The 16,829-nt window shown below is 42.3% G+C and overlaps 1 protein-coding gene across 3 annotated transcripts in view; it reads right to left on the bottom strand.

Moving 5' to 3' along the window:
* Positions 1 to 207: 207 nt before the first annotated feature.
* Positions 208 to 16,829, bottom strand: part of LOC102571296 (complement component C6-like) — a 43,850-nt gene continuing 27,228 nt past the window's right edge. For 2 of the 3 annotated variants that reach the window (XM_014594009.2, XM_019495852.2), the window contains 6 exons: positions 13,231 to 13,342; positions 10,966 to 11,098; positions 6,671 to 6,865; positions 5,571 to 5,661; positions 4,483 to 4,727; positions 208 to 1,002 (listed from right to left, as the gene is read on the bottom strand). In XM_014594009.2, the coding sequence (XP_014449495.1) occupies positions 821 to 1,002; positions 4,483 to 4,727; positions 5,571 to 5,661; positions 6,671 to 6,865; positions 10,966 to 11,098; positions 13,231 to 13,342 (958 nt within the window). In that variant the 3' untranslated portion in view covers positions 208 to 820. The remainder of the gene's footprint in view (positions 1,003 to 4,482; positions 4,728 to 5,570; positions 5,662 to 6,670; positions 6,866 to 10,965; positions 11,099 to 13,230; positions 13,343 to 16,829) is intronic. The other variant, XM_006277878.3, reaches the window with a different exon arrangement.

Below are 16,829 nucleotides of genomic sequence, written 5' to 3'. Positions count from 1 at the left end.
AGGCCAAATCCGAATCGAATAGGGCCCACTTCGCACACCCCTAACAGGCAATGCTCCCTTGCAGCATGGAGAACATCTGAATATACAGTATGTGGCATTGCAGATGTGTTTGTGGCACCACATACCACATGGCTGTGCTTGTATGGAAGCAGCCAATGTGTTTATATTATTAGGTCCTTGAGCAATCGATATTATTAGGACTCAGTATTCTTATACTATTAGTCTTTATTCACATAAAGACAAAAAACATGCAGGGTAATATGCATGATTCCTACATGTTTGGAGTTTGATACTGTAACATTGTTAAAAGGCTTGACCATAATATTGTCTAGGGTCACATCCATGGAATAGTAATGCAAGCACTGTAGTTTGGACATGAGAGACTTTCTTCGAACCAATTCCTCCACCATTGCAGACCATTGTAACGCGTTTGTGTGTATCTATCTTCTTTCTCTCTCAGCATCGCGAACCCCCTCGCTCCCCTTCCTCCTTTCCCCCTCTCCCCATCCCCGGGCTTAGTTGGCTAATATTGTATTTTCTGTAACCTAGTTGCGTGCCCCTCCTCACCCCCATCCCTCTAATGTTAGCCCCTCGTTTGGGCGATATGTATTTCCCTACCAGCTTTGTCATTTTTTTTGGATTCATATCCTAAACATTTACTAATAAAAGTCAATTTGCTTGGCCATTTCAGTGAGGGTTGCAGGATTAGAACCTTCCAAGCATTCATTAGCATTACTACAAAAAGATGACATTCTTGAAGCTCAACGATGGGATTTCTTGAGTGAGAGTGAGAGTGAGGTTATCTGTCTCCCTCAACATGTTAATCTAAATCTACACATTTCCCAGGATATAATATTTCTATCTTCATTTTAGCACACAACATTGCTCCCAGTATACAGAGGTTGGACGTCTTCTTTCTGCGTGTAGATCCCATTCGGACACAATAAGGCTGGTTCTCATCCCTTGGACACTGGTATGGCATGAGGCAGAGGCACTGTGACTCTGTGAATGAAAAGGTTTAGAAGTGATTTGAAAATTAGTTTTGTAAAAGTATGTACCTCAGTTCTCTTCACTGGGTTACGTAGCAGCTCATTGGTATTAGAGAGCCAAGAAAAAGATGTTTGTTACAAAAATATAGCTATATCCTAACACAACATATTCTGTTGTCTCTAGCGTCAGTGATACTATTGAAAGAAGAATATTAAAAGGTGAAGTATTTTGTGAGGTAGTGTTGAAAGGCTATAGGGTACTCATGTTCAGCCCAGTAGATACAAATAAGGTACATAGTAGCAGTTTTAATGATTTGGATGTACCCTTACTGCAAAAAGTCATGGTTAACTGGGAAGAATGGGCAGTAGCAGTGAGAAAGTAGTAAGTAAAGTATTAAAAAAGATGGAGGGTAGTTTTGAGCTGGGTTTTGGACCCATAAAGCATTGAGCGGAAAATGCTGTTAAGCAATGCCTCTGTATTCTTTCACATTGAGGGGCACTTTTTAAAGGAACTCTCTCAGAGCTGTGTACAGATGTGCATACATGCATGCACGTGCACAAACACATATAACCCTCCCCCATCCCCCACCCCACCCCAACACACACACACAGAGCCATGGAAGAATGTGGCTGCTATCCATCTTTTTTTGGCAGAACTACTTTGTGCACTGTAAGCCAAAATGTATTTCACAAATTTACAGGAAAAAACACTGCTGTTATCACTCTGTTATGGAGTAAATAGGAAAGTTGCACAATGAGTGTAGACATCTTCAGAAATATTTCACAAGCAGAAAACCCTGTATATTCACGGATGCTAGCAAACAAACACATTTTCACAAAAAGTTAGACAAATATTTTAAGCATAATATCCCTCAGAGTAGAACAACAACAGTGACATGAATAAATCATGGTACAGGCAGTCCTCAACTTATGATTTGAGTTACGACGTGTGAAATCAGAAAAAATAAATGCCTTAAACTTTGATCATACGAGTTATAAGATGACATAACTGCTTTGTGGGGAATTGCTGGCTCTGTATAGTAGAACAGATAAGGGAAAGTGTTTGTTCTTTGTAACTCCTCTGCAACTGCTTCACTCACCGCGGCCTTGAAGATAGGAAAAAAGTATGTACAACTCTGATTTCCAGGTGCAAGAAGGGAGTGTTATTTCCCTCTTTGTCTCCCTCATAGTTCTCATCCTGATAACAGCAAAGAAGTAATGAAGTAATGTTTGTAGCTGCTTTTCTAGCTAATTCCACTATATGATCACCTGAGTTGTAAGCGACTGTTAAAAAGTATATAAGCCTCCTGATTTTGCTCTTGGGGGGGAACCCCTTCCAAGTGCTTGGGAAATCCATGTCACTTTGGGGTCCCCCCTACAGCTGTAGTTTCATTTGAATAAAAGCTTCTGCTGACCTGACCCAAAAGTATGCTGTGTGTTTCCACGACAAACGTTTAGCACTTACAACGCTTATAATTGACACCCTGTTTCAACTTCATGATGTCATTTTCAACTTTACAATGTTTGATCCGATGCAACACCATGCTAGTGACCAAGTTCACTGTGTCATTCATCTCCCTGGAGAACATCTGTCCAAACGTCTTTGGACACTTTTTTAAAGAAAGAAGACAAGATTCCAGAAAGACCTGCAGCCAAGACTCCTGAGAAGACTCCAGCCAAGAATCCTTCAGAAAGTCCAACCAAGAGCCTTTCAAAAAGTCCAGCAAAGTCACCTCAAATAAGTCCTTCCAAATCAATATGATTGCTATATACAATATAAATACATTAATGTAGCTATATTATTCATCTATAATTGATCGAGTACAAAATTCTGGTGTATTTTTGGTGAAAATAGAATATCAGGCCTTGGTTCACGAACCAATCCCCCATTTATAACATTGTTTCTTATGAGAAAATTGGTTCCGAGCTACATTTCAACTTAAGACACGTTTTTTTTGGAACCAATTGTGTTGTAAGTCTGAGGACTGCCTGTATAGCCTTAATATATTGTACTTGGCAGGTCTATAAATTAACTTGGTAGGCTTGAAAGAAAACAACAACACCTGTATATATTTATGCCACTTATCTAGAGTGAATATACTACTTGCAGAGAAAATTTTAGCAAAATGTGGAAGGCTTAGTTTTCTAGTTGCCTAAACCAGTATATTAGGCAGTCATAATGTAAGCATCATAATTAGCATAGCATTTAAGGAAAATAAATTAAGATGGCAAAAATCACAGAGTGCATCTAATCTCATAGCATTTCCTCTCCAGTTTTCTAGATTTCATCAACATGGATATGCTACATACATACCCCTGCACTTGGAATGCTTTTTTGAACCTGAACTCTGAGGTTTTGTACTGTTTCTGTTACCAAGGAGTTTTTAAATAGACAGAGTTATCTGAATACAGGAAGCTGGGACATGAAATCCTAAGAGAGAGCATATATAGTTTGTCAATGAATATAATTCATGGAATATTGATGTACTTATGTCACTTCTGTTTTAAGATATAGAATTAAAAATAAACCAGCACTATCCTTAAATGTTTCACCTATAATTATAAGCACACAAGTATCATACTGTCTTCACAAAATCACAACCCTCATTAACCAACATTCCTCAAATGATGCTGGAACATCAGCTCACTGTCATCCAGTGCTAATGTTCATTCCCGGAAGACTGCTCCTCCTAAGAATAGTAATTCCCAAATGAGCTCTACACAACTCGGGTTACATGAGAAAAATACTTGCTCACAAGGCTCAGTATTCTGAAGGGTGAAGGGCTACCAACTAATTGGTAAAGTATGTGAAACTTTATAATGAATACAGGTACTCTTCACTTAACGACCTACCTGTTTAACAACCGCGCAGACTTACGACCAGCTCTCCGAGCAGTCGGTATTGTACGAAACGTATTGTGGAAACGGCAGCGCGGCGTCTCAAGCCAAGGCACGCAGTATCAAGGGGTGGCTCCTCGCTTATCGACCAATTCGCTTAACGACCTAGTCGCAGGAACGGAACTCGGTCGTTAAGTGAGGAGTGCCTGTATTCATACAGGGCATGTCTACACGTGCATTTATGCTGACTTAAATTTACTGGAATAGCAGGAATAGGCTGGTGTCTACACATGCAGGCATTAAAGCGCATTAATACTGTGTGTGGTCTGACTTGAGACTAAAGTTAGTCCCAAGTCAGTACACACATAGTGTTACTGCGCAGTAAGGCGTCTACACATGCATTACTGTGCAGTAACTAATCAGACATAAATTTGATACCTGCATGATGCAGGTATGAAATTTACACTCAAATCGGCATAAGTTGCTATATTTATTGTGCAGTACGGACATGCAGGTGTAGACACATACCTGTACTGTGCAGTAAACATGTATAGATGCGCCCACAGTGTTTGTAAAGTTCAATCCCAGTCCAAAGGAGTAACCATAGTCTTAAAAGTCAATGGTCTAGTTAAGTCACAGCATTTTTATGTCTTACCTGTACACATTTCCCAGTCATAACATGTGTCATATCCACAGTGGTCTTTCTTTATGCTGCTGATAGAAAGGTTTACCCTTTCTGTGGCCCACTTCAGGTCAATACTATCATCGCAGGGGCCCAAATGCAGGAAATGGAACTGTTGTTCACCCTGGCATCTTTCAGCTAAATACTCACAGCTGGGCTCTGTAAAGTTCTGTTTGGTATCTGCATTTAGTAGGCAGATATCTTCAGAGTCATGCCTGCTAGGAGGTAAAGTTAAAAAAGTTAAAACTGAAGAACAAAGAAAACCACAATCTTCACCCCAGATGAAAGATAATTTTGTCTTAAATTGACTTCCTTGCTTATTATAATCTCTCTCAGGAGTTCTAGATGCCTGTCAAATATCTGTTATTCTCTCTGTACCTATTGAAAAAGCAGTCCTTGAGTTTGATTCATTACAGTGATTTTTTTTATATTGGTGTATCCTACTGATGAACTAGACTCATCATCAGTACTGCAGAATTCAAGACTTAGACAATCCAGGACTTCCATGAAAGAAGCACACAATGCATTTTGAGGTAGACTGGAACTCAGGAAAATGAGAGAGAATGGTTTCTATTATTTTTTAGAGGGTTTGGTGGGATCGGCAGAGGTAGAGGGATTTAGCCTCCAGAGAGGTGTTGGGGAGTCAGGAGAACAATAGGTTTGGTACAACAGCAGTCACCAGATCCAGATCACATACGAGAGGCACAAGTGAGAGAGTACAGAAAATATGATGAAAAGAAACAGGAAAATCTGGAGAAAAGAAGGCTATAGTTAGGAGAAGTATATGCCTGAGCTAAATGAGGTTGAGAGAAGGAAAGAAAAATATTCTGAAAGGTCTGGAGAAGATTATGAATAAAATACAGATTACTAGGTGATAATCCAGTCTACACTCCTACAAACACCAAATACTATTTTAATTCTGCACATTTTATCAGTGTAAAACAACATATGCTCCAATCTGTAAAGAGGATTCTCAGTTAGAAGAGAAGTTTGAAGTAGCAGTCATGTTAGTACAAGCAGCAATAGTCCCAAGGAGTGGCTCTGCCTTTATTTCTACGTACCCGCAGTCTTCATCTGGAGATGTGCAAACACATTGGGATCCAACTTGTTTTTCTCCTAGCTTGCAATGACCTCTTATCCTTGTTTGCTCATCTGAAAGAGAAAATAGGGACTGGAAGGCAATTCATAGAAGTGCCAAGAAGCTCTAAGCAGCTAGACCCTTACATGAGTTCAACTGACTTCAACAAGTTCAGGCCTTGGCAGATACTATGCTTTTTGAACCGGCTGACAGAGCATTCAATGAGTAGTTCCTACAAACCAGTGATACAATCTCTCTATTTAGCTAGGTAAATATATTGCCTTTATGACCAATGAATCTGAATGTCTTTGTCAGGGCAAATTGTAAATAATTACATAGGTAGAAGAGAAGATGAGTCACGCTGAAGAAGTTTATGACGTTGGCTTAAATTCCATAACGCTTTTAAACAGCCTGCTTTATTTATTTAGCAATTTGATATATTCCGGTTGTATGTTTATTATGGGAGGGAACTGGATTCTGATGTCATCTCAGACCTTAGGCCCTATGAGGAGAGACTCTGGGAACTGGGTTCTTTCAGTCTGTGTAAGAGAAGACTGAGAGGTGACTTGATAGCCGCCTACAAGTATGTTGGGGCAAACACCAAGATCTACAGGAGCAACTCTTCAGAAAGGCACCCCTTGGGAGGACAAGGACCAATGGACATAAGCTAGTTGAGGAAAAATTTAAGCTAGACATAAGGAAAAACTTCTTTCCCGTAAGGACATCTAGAATCTGGAGCACACTCCCAGCAGAGGTTGTGCAGTCACCATCCCTGGACGTGTTCAAGAGGAGGCTGGACAAGCACCTCATTGTGCTCGTTTGAGCCCAATTACCTCCTGCCTATGGCAGGGGACCAGACCTGATGAACTTACAGCTCCCTCCCAGTCCTTCTATTCTATGATTCCAGGAAACTACATGCACATCTACTGTTAGGAAGTTAAAAGCTTCAACATAATAGTGAAATGATCACAACTCAAAGGTAGCCTTTACTGGACCAGTTGGATACACTCTGTTCAATGCACAATCTTACAACTTAATTGCTAAAAATAATAATGTGCTAATTACTTGCAGGTAATTACTTACCTTTTTCACAAGTAAGTGAGGAGGTATCCAGAGGAGGTATCCAGGACATCTCTTTCCCACAAGTATAGTGCTTTTGACCAGTAACAATGAAGCCAGGAGGACATCTTAACTGTATGGTTTCATTCATTTTGTACTCTTTTTTAAGTGGGACTACTGAGATGCTATCAGAAGTTAATGGTCTAAGGCAGACTGCAGCTGTTGTGAAGAGAAATGATTGGTTAAAAAAACATGATGTTTCATTTTAGAGAATGTACCTAGCAATGATTTACAAAAGTATCATTATTTTATAAACACATTCTACCAACAGTGACTTGAATGACCTCTGATATCACTTTCTAGTAGGGCTGTGTAAAGCTTTGGTCTTTGATTCAATTCAATGGAGATTCATTCCGATTCAGATTCGGAGATTTGGCCACCGAATCAAATCAGAGGACCCTTTAATCTCCCTTAATCAATTTGGAAAGATTCAGATTTGGACATGGACACAGCTTTAAATGTTTTTTCTACATACCTCTAGGTAGCAGGGGCTTGTGAATGCTGCTATACTGGGGTGCATGGAGTGTCCCACAGAAGCATGGGGGGCTCCCCAGCGCTCTTGGCAGCAGACCCAGAAGTGGACCAGAAGCACTTCTGGTCCACTTCCAGGTCTGCTGGGGAACACACAGGTCCTCCCTCCCTGTGCTGCACCCCTCCCCCCCCCACGGCTTGGTGACTGGTGCCTTCTGGGTCTGGGGGGGTACCTGGGGTCCCCCTGCAGCTGATCACCAAGCCAGGAGGGTGCGGGGGGCCCCTCCCAACACACTCCCAGGCATACCCAGAAATGGACCGGAAGTACTTCCAGTCCACTTCCGGGTTCACCGCCAAGCATGTGGAGGCCCCCCCTGAACTCCTGTGGGATGCTCCATGTGCCCCAGCATTGCAGTGATCACAAGCCGCACCTGCTACCTCAAGGTATGTAAAAAAAACCTTTTAAAGCTGTGTCTGTGTTCAAATCAGCATTGAATCTTCAGATTCAGATTCGGTCAAATCGAATCAGGGACAGTAATCCAAATCAACTAATTGAATCACTGTCCCTGATTTGGGTCGAGTCCGAATCAAATAGGGCCCACTTCGGATACCTCTACTTTCTAGTACTGGAAGGATCTCTGTATATGCATGTGATCAGCCCTGTGGAAGTCAGTAGAGTTACAAATGGGAGCAGAAGCCCTTTCAACTACCAGTATCAGGGCTTCAAGAGAACTTGCTTTCTAAAAAATCATGTCTCATTTTTAGATCATATTGAATGACATATATTTTAAAAACCAGCACCCAAGGATCATCCACTAAAACTTCTAAAAGGGTTCTTTCTACCATCCGTAAATTATTTAGGCCGTGGTTTTCAAGACTGATTAGTCATTTTGGGTGTCCAAGTTGAGACATCTTTAAGGTGCTTGATGTTTAGCAGATGGATGTTCAGCACTTTCTAAATATGGGCACCCAATATTATTATTCACTTTTGAAAGCCATAGGCTGAATATTTCATATTCATTGAACACTGTCCTTTAATGTAGCATCTTAGTTCCTAAATCCTGTGGGGTACTTTTAAGATATTATTGAAACTACTTGCATCTGCTTCTTAGGTCTACCTAGGGAGATACACACTGGCTGTCTACTTAAAAACCTAACAGCTGCTACATATCCAAGTTGATGGAGATTAATACTTAAGTCTTCTGTAGTTCAGTTTGAGATGATGATGTAGATCATCTTGATGTAGAATGAAGCAACAAATCAAAAGGCTGTTGATGCAGTTTTCTTTAAGAGAAAAGTGTTCTTGCTCTATTCTTTTTCTAGGTAATTTGGCTTTGGCAAGGCACCTTTTACTGAACACACCTTTCCCTGAAAATTAAAATATCATATCAGAAGAGCCAAACCAGAGATTAGATTTTTCTTCTGGAAAGCCTGGAATCAGATTGTACTGGCTTGCTGAATCCATTTGCTAGCCTGACAAGACCAGCTCACCCTGTTGCAAGCCAGGGCAGGAAAGAAGTGATTACTAAAAGGATTTAACTTCTCTTCTTTGCCTCATGCTTTGAAGGTTCCCATGACACTATAGTACACTATGGGCAAGAAATATCGTTCTTATATTTCTATAATGACACTCCAAAATCCCCTCTGTCACATGCAGCCACTCAATATTGTAGGAACCAGAGCTGTCTTGGTAAAGTGAGTCAATGTACCAGGGGAAAACTTGAAAGGGTGATTAATAGGGCTGTGCGAGGCTTCGGACCCTGCTTTGGATCTGGAGAAGCTTCTGACACTTCGACCTCTGAAGCAGCATGTCCAGGTCGAAGCACTGGACTTGTTAGGCTTCCCAAAGAGCTTCAGAGCCACCTCGGAGATCTGGCCATAGGGTATAATGGGGAAACAATAAAATATCTATAACTTAGTTGTTTTGTGTCTGATTCAGATGAAATCTTCAGGGGTGGTAGACTCTGCAGAGAGCATAAAGCCTGCCAAGCTTCAAGATGATCAGTGCAGGGGTTTGGGAGGAACAGCATGCCAAATTCTTGAAAGCAAAACTCATGTCATGTCTAGGCATTACAACATAGCAGGGTGAAAACTGCAAGGATGGTAGCACTTACTGAGGCCACAAAGCTTGCCAAGTTTCAAAAAGATTGATGTAGGGGTTTTGGGGCAACTGTACCCCAAAGTATTCATAGTTTCATAGTAGCTAGGGTCAGGAGGGACCTGAACAGATCAGCTAGCCTGACCCCCTGCCACAGGCAGGAATGAATGCTGGGTTCACAAGACCCCAGACAGGTGATCATCCAACCTCCTCTTGAATTAGCCCAAGGTAGGGGAGAGGACCACTTCCCTGGGAAGCTGGTTCCAGATTTTGGCCGCCCTAACTGTAAAATATTGCCTTCTGATCTCTAACCTAAACCTATTCTCCATCAGCTTATGACCATTGTTCCTTGTCACCCCAGGTGGTGCTGGGGAGAAAAGGGCTCTACCTATTTGCTGTTGATCTCCCCTGATGAGCTTGTAGGCAGCCACCAGGTCCCCTCTCAGCCTCCTCTTGCTGAAGCTGAACAGGTTCAGGTCCCTCAGTCTCTCCTCGTAGGGCCTGTCCTGCTGCCCTCTCACCAAGCGGGTAGCCCTCCTCTGAACCCTCTCGGCTGGCCACATCCCTTTTGAAGTGCAGCGCCCAGTACTCCAACTGCAGCCTGACCAAAGTCACATAGAGGGGGAGTATCACCTCTCTGGACCGGCTTGAGATGCACCTTTGGATGCATGACAAGGTATGGCTGGCCTTGCTGGCTGCAGTCTGGCATTGGTGGCTCACGTTCATCTTGGAGTCAATAATGACTCCAAGATCCCTTTCCGCCTCTGTGCTCTCAAGAAGGAAACTCTCCAGCCTGTATGTATGCTGTGGATTCCTTCTCCCAAGGTGCAGCACCCTGCATTTGTCTGTGTTGAACGCCATCATATTCTTGTCTGCCCACTTTTGTAGTCTGTCTAAATCTAGTTGCAGCCTCTCTTTCCCTTCAAGTGTGTCCACCTTGCCCCACATCTTAGTGTCATCAGCAAATGTGGACAGCGTGCTTTCCACCCCTTCATCCAAGTCGCTGATGAAGATGTTAAACAGTACAGGCTCAAGGACCGAGCCCTGGGGGACCTCACTGCTTTGGCCGGATCGAGGCAGAAACCCAGTCCAGAGCTCTGGATCGGATCACTGCCATCTGAAGCAGCCAGATCCAAAGCCGGATCTGAAGCTAGATTGGATCGCTGCCGACTTGCACAGGCCTAGAGATTAACAAACAAGTCTGCAACTTGAGAATTTAAACCATCGTAAGATAGACTGGGACTGACTATTGGATAAGCATTTAACCTGGGATTTGTAAAACTCTAAAGGGCCAGGTATCACAGCAAGGTGGAATGACACAAACCTCTGTCCTTTGTTTGCCAAGAAGTAAAGTTATAGCCTGATGAGGGAGGAAGGAAAACTTAAGTTAAATACAAGGTGTATCCCTCTACCAATGATCTTTTGGGTTGCAGGAAAGTCTCCTAAGGAAAGGTATGAGAGTTTCATTGCCTTATATATAACTACGTTGAGCAAACCATGGGAACATACATCTTGGGGGACAGTTGTGCAATGATAAGTTACCTGACCAAACCAATCATTTGAAGGTTATTGTTATATTTGATTAATTCTTAATAAATGTATTGATTTAGGAAAAACTGAACTCTAATACATTTTTCCTTTTGAATGCCTTATTCCTGAATGTCCAGTTAACAATTCTCTTGTTTCTTACGCAGGCACTCGATGCTTTCTTGTATCCAGGTTTTATCTGGTAAACACCTAAGGAACTGGTATCCCACAAGGTCATATCCAGTCATGCAGGCAACCTCAGCTTCTTCCCCAACTAAGTAATCTCTTTTCTCATTCTACAATTAAAACAAACAATAAGTAAATGGAATATTTGCCTACATAGTAAATGACTAGCTAAGGGCATAATTTGTGTTAATTCAACTTGCCTAATCATTTTTCTGTTCTGAGTTTTCCAGAATCTGGTTTTGGAAACCATGTCTGTATAGTCCCTAATTCATAAATAATTTTTGAGAATGAGAAGCTGGTTAGGTTTATTTGGCTATATGCATGTTATGATATTCTTCTGTATCCTAACAGCATGAATACAAATCTTACTATCAGGTTTCAGGGGTCTACATTCATAGTCATGTGTTTAGAGTTTACTCTTCATAACTACTTCCTAAAAATAAATTAAGAGTTGCTATGCTGTTTTAATATTTCTAATCATCAACTTATTTGCTACAATATTTGTTGAAAATCATCAGAAAAAGAGTCAAATTAAATATAAGGGATTTTCTGAGCAAGTCTTTGTGAGTTCTGCCCAAATGTTTGCTAAGATGTACAAATAAATATAGTAATTTAGGCTCTTCTTATGCAGGGATAACAATGTGGATAGATCTCTGCTCCTTTACAGAGCCCTGAAGTCTATTCAAGTAGTGATACCTGCAAGGTGGCAGGTTATATAATGCTCCCCCTAAGGATAGCAAAGTGCTTTTGAATTCTTTCATGCAGTACCTGCATACTTAATCATTCAGAGAATAGGCTGAGTTCTTAGGAATCATGAACTAAACACCACATTCGACTGTATCTGCTATATCCGCTAACACAGACAGTGAAGTCTGATAGAGGGTTTTGCCAGTAAGTTGCACAGGGCCAGATGTCCATAAGTACTTAGGAGCCATGTATACACAAGCTGAAGTAGACATATTTTTAGTTTTTCACATTCAGCAGCTCTCACTGATCACAATAGCACTTTAAGGAGTGACTTAAAGCTGGACAGACAACGTTCCTCAAAGATTTTTCAAAAGCCATTTTTTGCTTCCCTTGAAGAAAGCACTGCAGCCTGAGGATGCACCTGCTCTCCTTCTCTGGAGCTTTTTAAAGATGCAAGTTATTAGGCCCTTTTGGTGACAAAGCCACTGTCTACTGAAGAGTTCTGAAAATCTGGCCCCATCATGAAAATGTCTAGTGGGAAGCTCTATTTGGCTCTAAAATGACTTACAACCAAAATATAAGGCCTGATAGCCAAGACAACTATAAATGTGTCATGCCCTTGAGTTAATCAGTAATGCCATCCTGCATCTACAATGAACTTTTATTTTGTTGATTAGCCCATTCAAACCACATAAGGCATTTGCCATTTGTTTTCTTTCCCTTTTCACTGGCTTTAATTATCTTAAGTTTTCTTTTATGCTCTAATGCTAGCAGACACAAATTGCCTCCAGCAGTTCCAATAGACTTCATTATGACGTTGTTTTTTATGGGTGATACTTTTATTCAGAGTTGTGAAAATCAGAGGAAAAAAGATGGAGACCCAAGGATACACTCAGGTGGATATGATATTAAAGAAAATGCTGTCACGATGGAAATTTGCTGACAAATTGAATGACTAGGTAAAAATCCAAGTGTGCTTAATGCTAGCTTATTTTGGGGGCTCAAGGAACATTTTGCCTTTTGTAAGAGAGCAGTGCATTGGGAAATGGAAAACAATATGCCACAAGAACAGCAACGCTGCTGCAGGAATCAGAACAGTCCTTCAAGGAGGGCATTAGGACATGACTTTCTTTTGGAAACCAGCTCTGCTAGTGTTTTAATTCAATCTCCAACCATCCTGCTTTTGAGGTTACTAATGCTTCTAACCCAGCACAGTGCAGTCTCTTGGTCAGATCACTGAGGGGAGGAGTGGATGGACTCTTCTTTCACCTAATGTATTTCTATAAGGCAGCCATAATAAGGTCCAACTGCAAGCTATGTGAACCTTCCAGGAATAAGAACAGATTTTCAGCTGGGAATTAATCTTCTTACCTAATTCTCAGAAAACTAATTAACAAGCACTGTAGGCCTCTTTCTCAGCTTATGTTGATTGGCAAAGCTCCACTAATTTTGTTAGCGTGACTTGGATTTATACTAGCTGGAGATCTGGCCAAGTGCATTTATATAGGTTATTTAGATTCAACTTTGTAACACATCCCCAGTAATATGCTCTTACCCTGATGAAGCCATTTTCTGGTGGGACTGGTGCAAGGCATCCAGATTCAGGTTCAGCAATATAAATATCCACCTCACGCCTTTCTTCATCATCATTTATGCATGGGGCTCCCCTGCATATACATATAGGCATGGATACAAACTCAAAGAACAGTCACTGAAGCAGATTTGTTTCTAATAAGACTTTAGGGGAAAAGCTGGGAAGTCAGGCATTATGGAAGAGGTCAGATGGGTTCAGAATGGTCCATTCTAGCTTAACAAATTTTGGTTTGGCAAATACTATCTATGGGGCTCAACCATCATTTTACATACCTGAAAAATGACAACAATTATGATCATATTCTATGGGCTTGTTGGGAACCCCCTCTAATTCACTTGAAGCATTGGGCTTAACATTTTAATTCAATCTATCTTCATAGTTTCATAGTTGGTAGGGTCAGAAGGGACCTGAGCATATCATCAAGTCCAATCCCCTGCCATGGCAGGAAAAAGTACTGGGGTCAAACAATCCCAGCAAGGTGTTCATCTAACCTCCTCTTAAATACCCCCAGGGTAGGAGCCAGCGCCACTTCACTTGGAAGTTGGTTCCAGATCCTAACTGCTCTGACAGTGAAGTAGCACCTCCTGATGTCTAGTCTGAATCTACCCTCGGCCAGCTTGTGGCCGTTATTTCTAGTCACTCCTGGTAGTGCTCGGGGGAACAGAGACTCCCCCAATTCCTGCTGGTCCCCCCTGACTAGTTTGTATATGGCCACTAGATCCCCCTCAGCCTTCTCTTGTGGAGGCTGAACAGGTTCAGGGCCCATAGCCTCCCCTCATAGGGCCTGCCCTGCTGCTCCCTTATCATGCAGGTGGCCCTCCTCTGAACCCTCTCAATGCTGTCCACATCCCTCCTGAAGTGGGGCACCCAAAAATGGACGCAGTACTCCAACTGCAGCCTGACCAGTGCCGCATAGAGGGGGAGGATCACCTCCTTGGACCTGCTTGAGATGCATCTGTGGATGCATGACAAGGTGTGGTTGACCTTCCTGACCGCGTCCCCACACTGTCGGCCCATGTTCATTTGGGCATCAATAATGACTCCAAGATCCTTTTCTGCCTCTGCACTGACAAGAAGGGAGTTCCCCAACCTGTAGGTATGCTGCTGGTTCTTCCTCCCCAGGTGCAGCACCTTGCACTTGTCAGCGTTGAAACCCATCCTGTTCTCATCTGCCCACCCCTGTAACCTGTCTAGGTCCAATTGCAGCCTATTCCTCCCTTCTAGCATGCCCACATCCCCCCACATCTTAGTGTCGTCAGCAAATTTGAATAGGGTGCTTTTTACCCCCTCGTCCAAGTCACTGATGAAAATATTGAATGGTGCGGGTCCAAGGACTGAGCCTTGGGGGACCCCACTGCCCACATCCCTCCAGGTCAAAAATGAACCATCCACCACCACTCCCTGGGTGCGGCCCTTCAGCCAGTTAGCGACCCATTTGACTGTGTAGGTGTCGATGCCACAGTCTCCTAGTTATTTAATGAGAATGGGGTGAGACAGTGTTGAAGGCCTTCCTGAAGTCCAGAAAGACTACATCCGCTGCTACCCCTGTGTCTAAGGATCTTCAGAGCATAGAACTAAGCTGGCACCCTGCAATCTTCCCTAAGTAAAGGATACTGTCCCAGGAGTGAAGGCTCCCAGAGACTCAAGGTTTTACCCTCTGTCTCTACTGGAGATAAGTGATGCTTACCATTTCCTTAAAACCATTTAATTTCCCTGCTTTGAGTCACCTTTGTTGTGCTGATCTATACTTTTGGGAACATGAAACCAAGAGTCTACCCACTTTCCACTCCTACCCATCTATTCTACCTCTTCAGAAGAGGGAGGAGTAGCCGTATAGTGGCTGTTTCTCATTTCACATTGTGAGGAGCCCTCATTCCCCAGGATAAGTGTATCGGTCATATTATGAACAACTCTACAGAGAATAAAGAAGCCTGAACACAGCAGACGTGGATATCTTTCTTCACCCTCTGAGAGTATTACTAACTTATCTGTGCCTCTATTTTTCTGATATAGGATCTAAATATGGGGAAAATGGCTAGCAAGCATTTGGAGACAGACATATTATTTTTAATATCTTTTTGCTTACAGTGACGTGCTTATACCTCATCCAGCTGTTGCTGTTACAAGGTATGACAGGGTAAAGTTTCTCAGCTAGGGCAAAGTTCCCTTAGAAGCTTTACTTTAGCCCAGTGAACTCTGCTCTGTATTGCTTCCAGTAAACTAGAAGGACTATATCTGGCTGTTACCCTCAGGGCATGGACAGTACAGTAGGCTTTCTTTATGTCTCTCTAAAAATAGAGGGACAGAGACTGGTGTTCTGGAACAGCCTTTCATGGGAAGTAAAAATGCTAATTTGTTAAGCTGAAACTTGGCAAGTATGTGTTTGTGATTAAATGGCACGATTATCTGCAATATGGAAGGACAGAGCTTGAGGACCAAGAGGTCCCTTTTAGTCTTAGAGCCCTATGTAGAAAATGTAGAAAAATCTTTGCCTCCTTACACTTCTGCTGCAGTAGTAGGAGCATTGCTAGCAGATTGAGGGAAATGATTATTCCACTCTGTTTGGCACTACTTCTCTCATATACTTCATTTCCCCTTCTACACATCATTAATGTGACAAAACCACACCACTGCTTTATCGTTGACACTTGCCAGGTCCTCATTTTGGGTGTATAGGTGTGCTGCACACGAGGAGGTTGTCAGCAGTTTGTGGTAAATCACCACACTTGCATATCAGACTGTCCTTTAAGATGATCTTATAGAGTGTGGCATTAAAGTGTCCAACTCAGGAGCGAATCCTGTTTAGTTTAATGCATAAGCTGCGGAGGAGCATGTACCCAGGTGAATAGGAGGTTGGGCTGCTTATGAAACACTTGATACAAGAATCAGTCTCATCCCACTTTTTGTAGTGTTGTTCGAGTGCCTATATGGTGCTGCTCCCACCTCTACACTGTTGCAACTGTATCTGCGCCTCCCAGTTAAATGAGTTTCTCGACCTTAGTCCCCTATGTACTGATTGCTCCAAGACTTCATGAATAAGGTGCTCCTGGGTATGCTGGACAAAGCTAAGAGTAGCCTTCTGTCTTTTTAGTTGGGAGGTGGTGTCCCTGATAGTATTGGCAACATGTTGGCATGAGTATATGTTACACACCCTGAGTTTCAACCTATCTATCTATTTGGTACTAGTGAAGCCACATCTGGAGTACTGTGTTCAGTTTTGAGGCCCCCACTACAGAAAGGATGTGGGCAAATTGGAGAGAGTCCAGCAGAGGGCAACAACAATGGTGAAGGGACTGGGAGACATGACATCTGAGGAGAGGTTGAGGGAAAAGGCTTATTTAGTCTAGATAAGACAAGGCTCAGAGGGGTTTGAATAGCAGCCTTCAACTACCAGAAGGAGGTTCCAAAGAAAATGGAGCTAGATTGCTCTCAGTGGTGACAAATGACAGAACAAGGACCAATGGTTTCAAGTTGCAGCACAGGATGTTTTAGGTTAGATATTAGGAAAAACTCTCCCGAGGGTAATAAAGCACTTGAACAGGATACCCAGAGAGGAGATT

The sequence above is a fragment of the Alligator mississippiensis genome, chromosome 3 (genome assembly GCF_030867095.1).
Source record: "Alligator mississippiensis isolate rAllMis1 chromosome 3, rAllMis1, whole genome shotgun sequence".
NCBI classification, from domain to species: Eukaryota; Metazoa; Chordata; order Crocodylia; family Alligatoridae; genus Alligator; species Alligator mississippiensis.
This window is presented reverse-complemented; position numbering and strand designations above follow the sequence as displayed.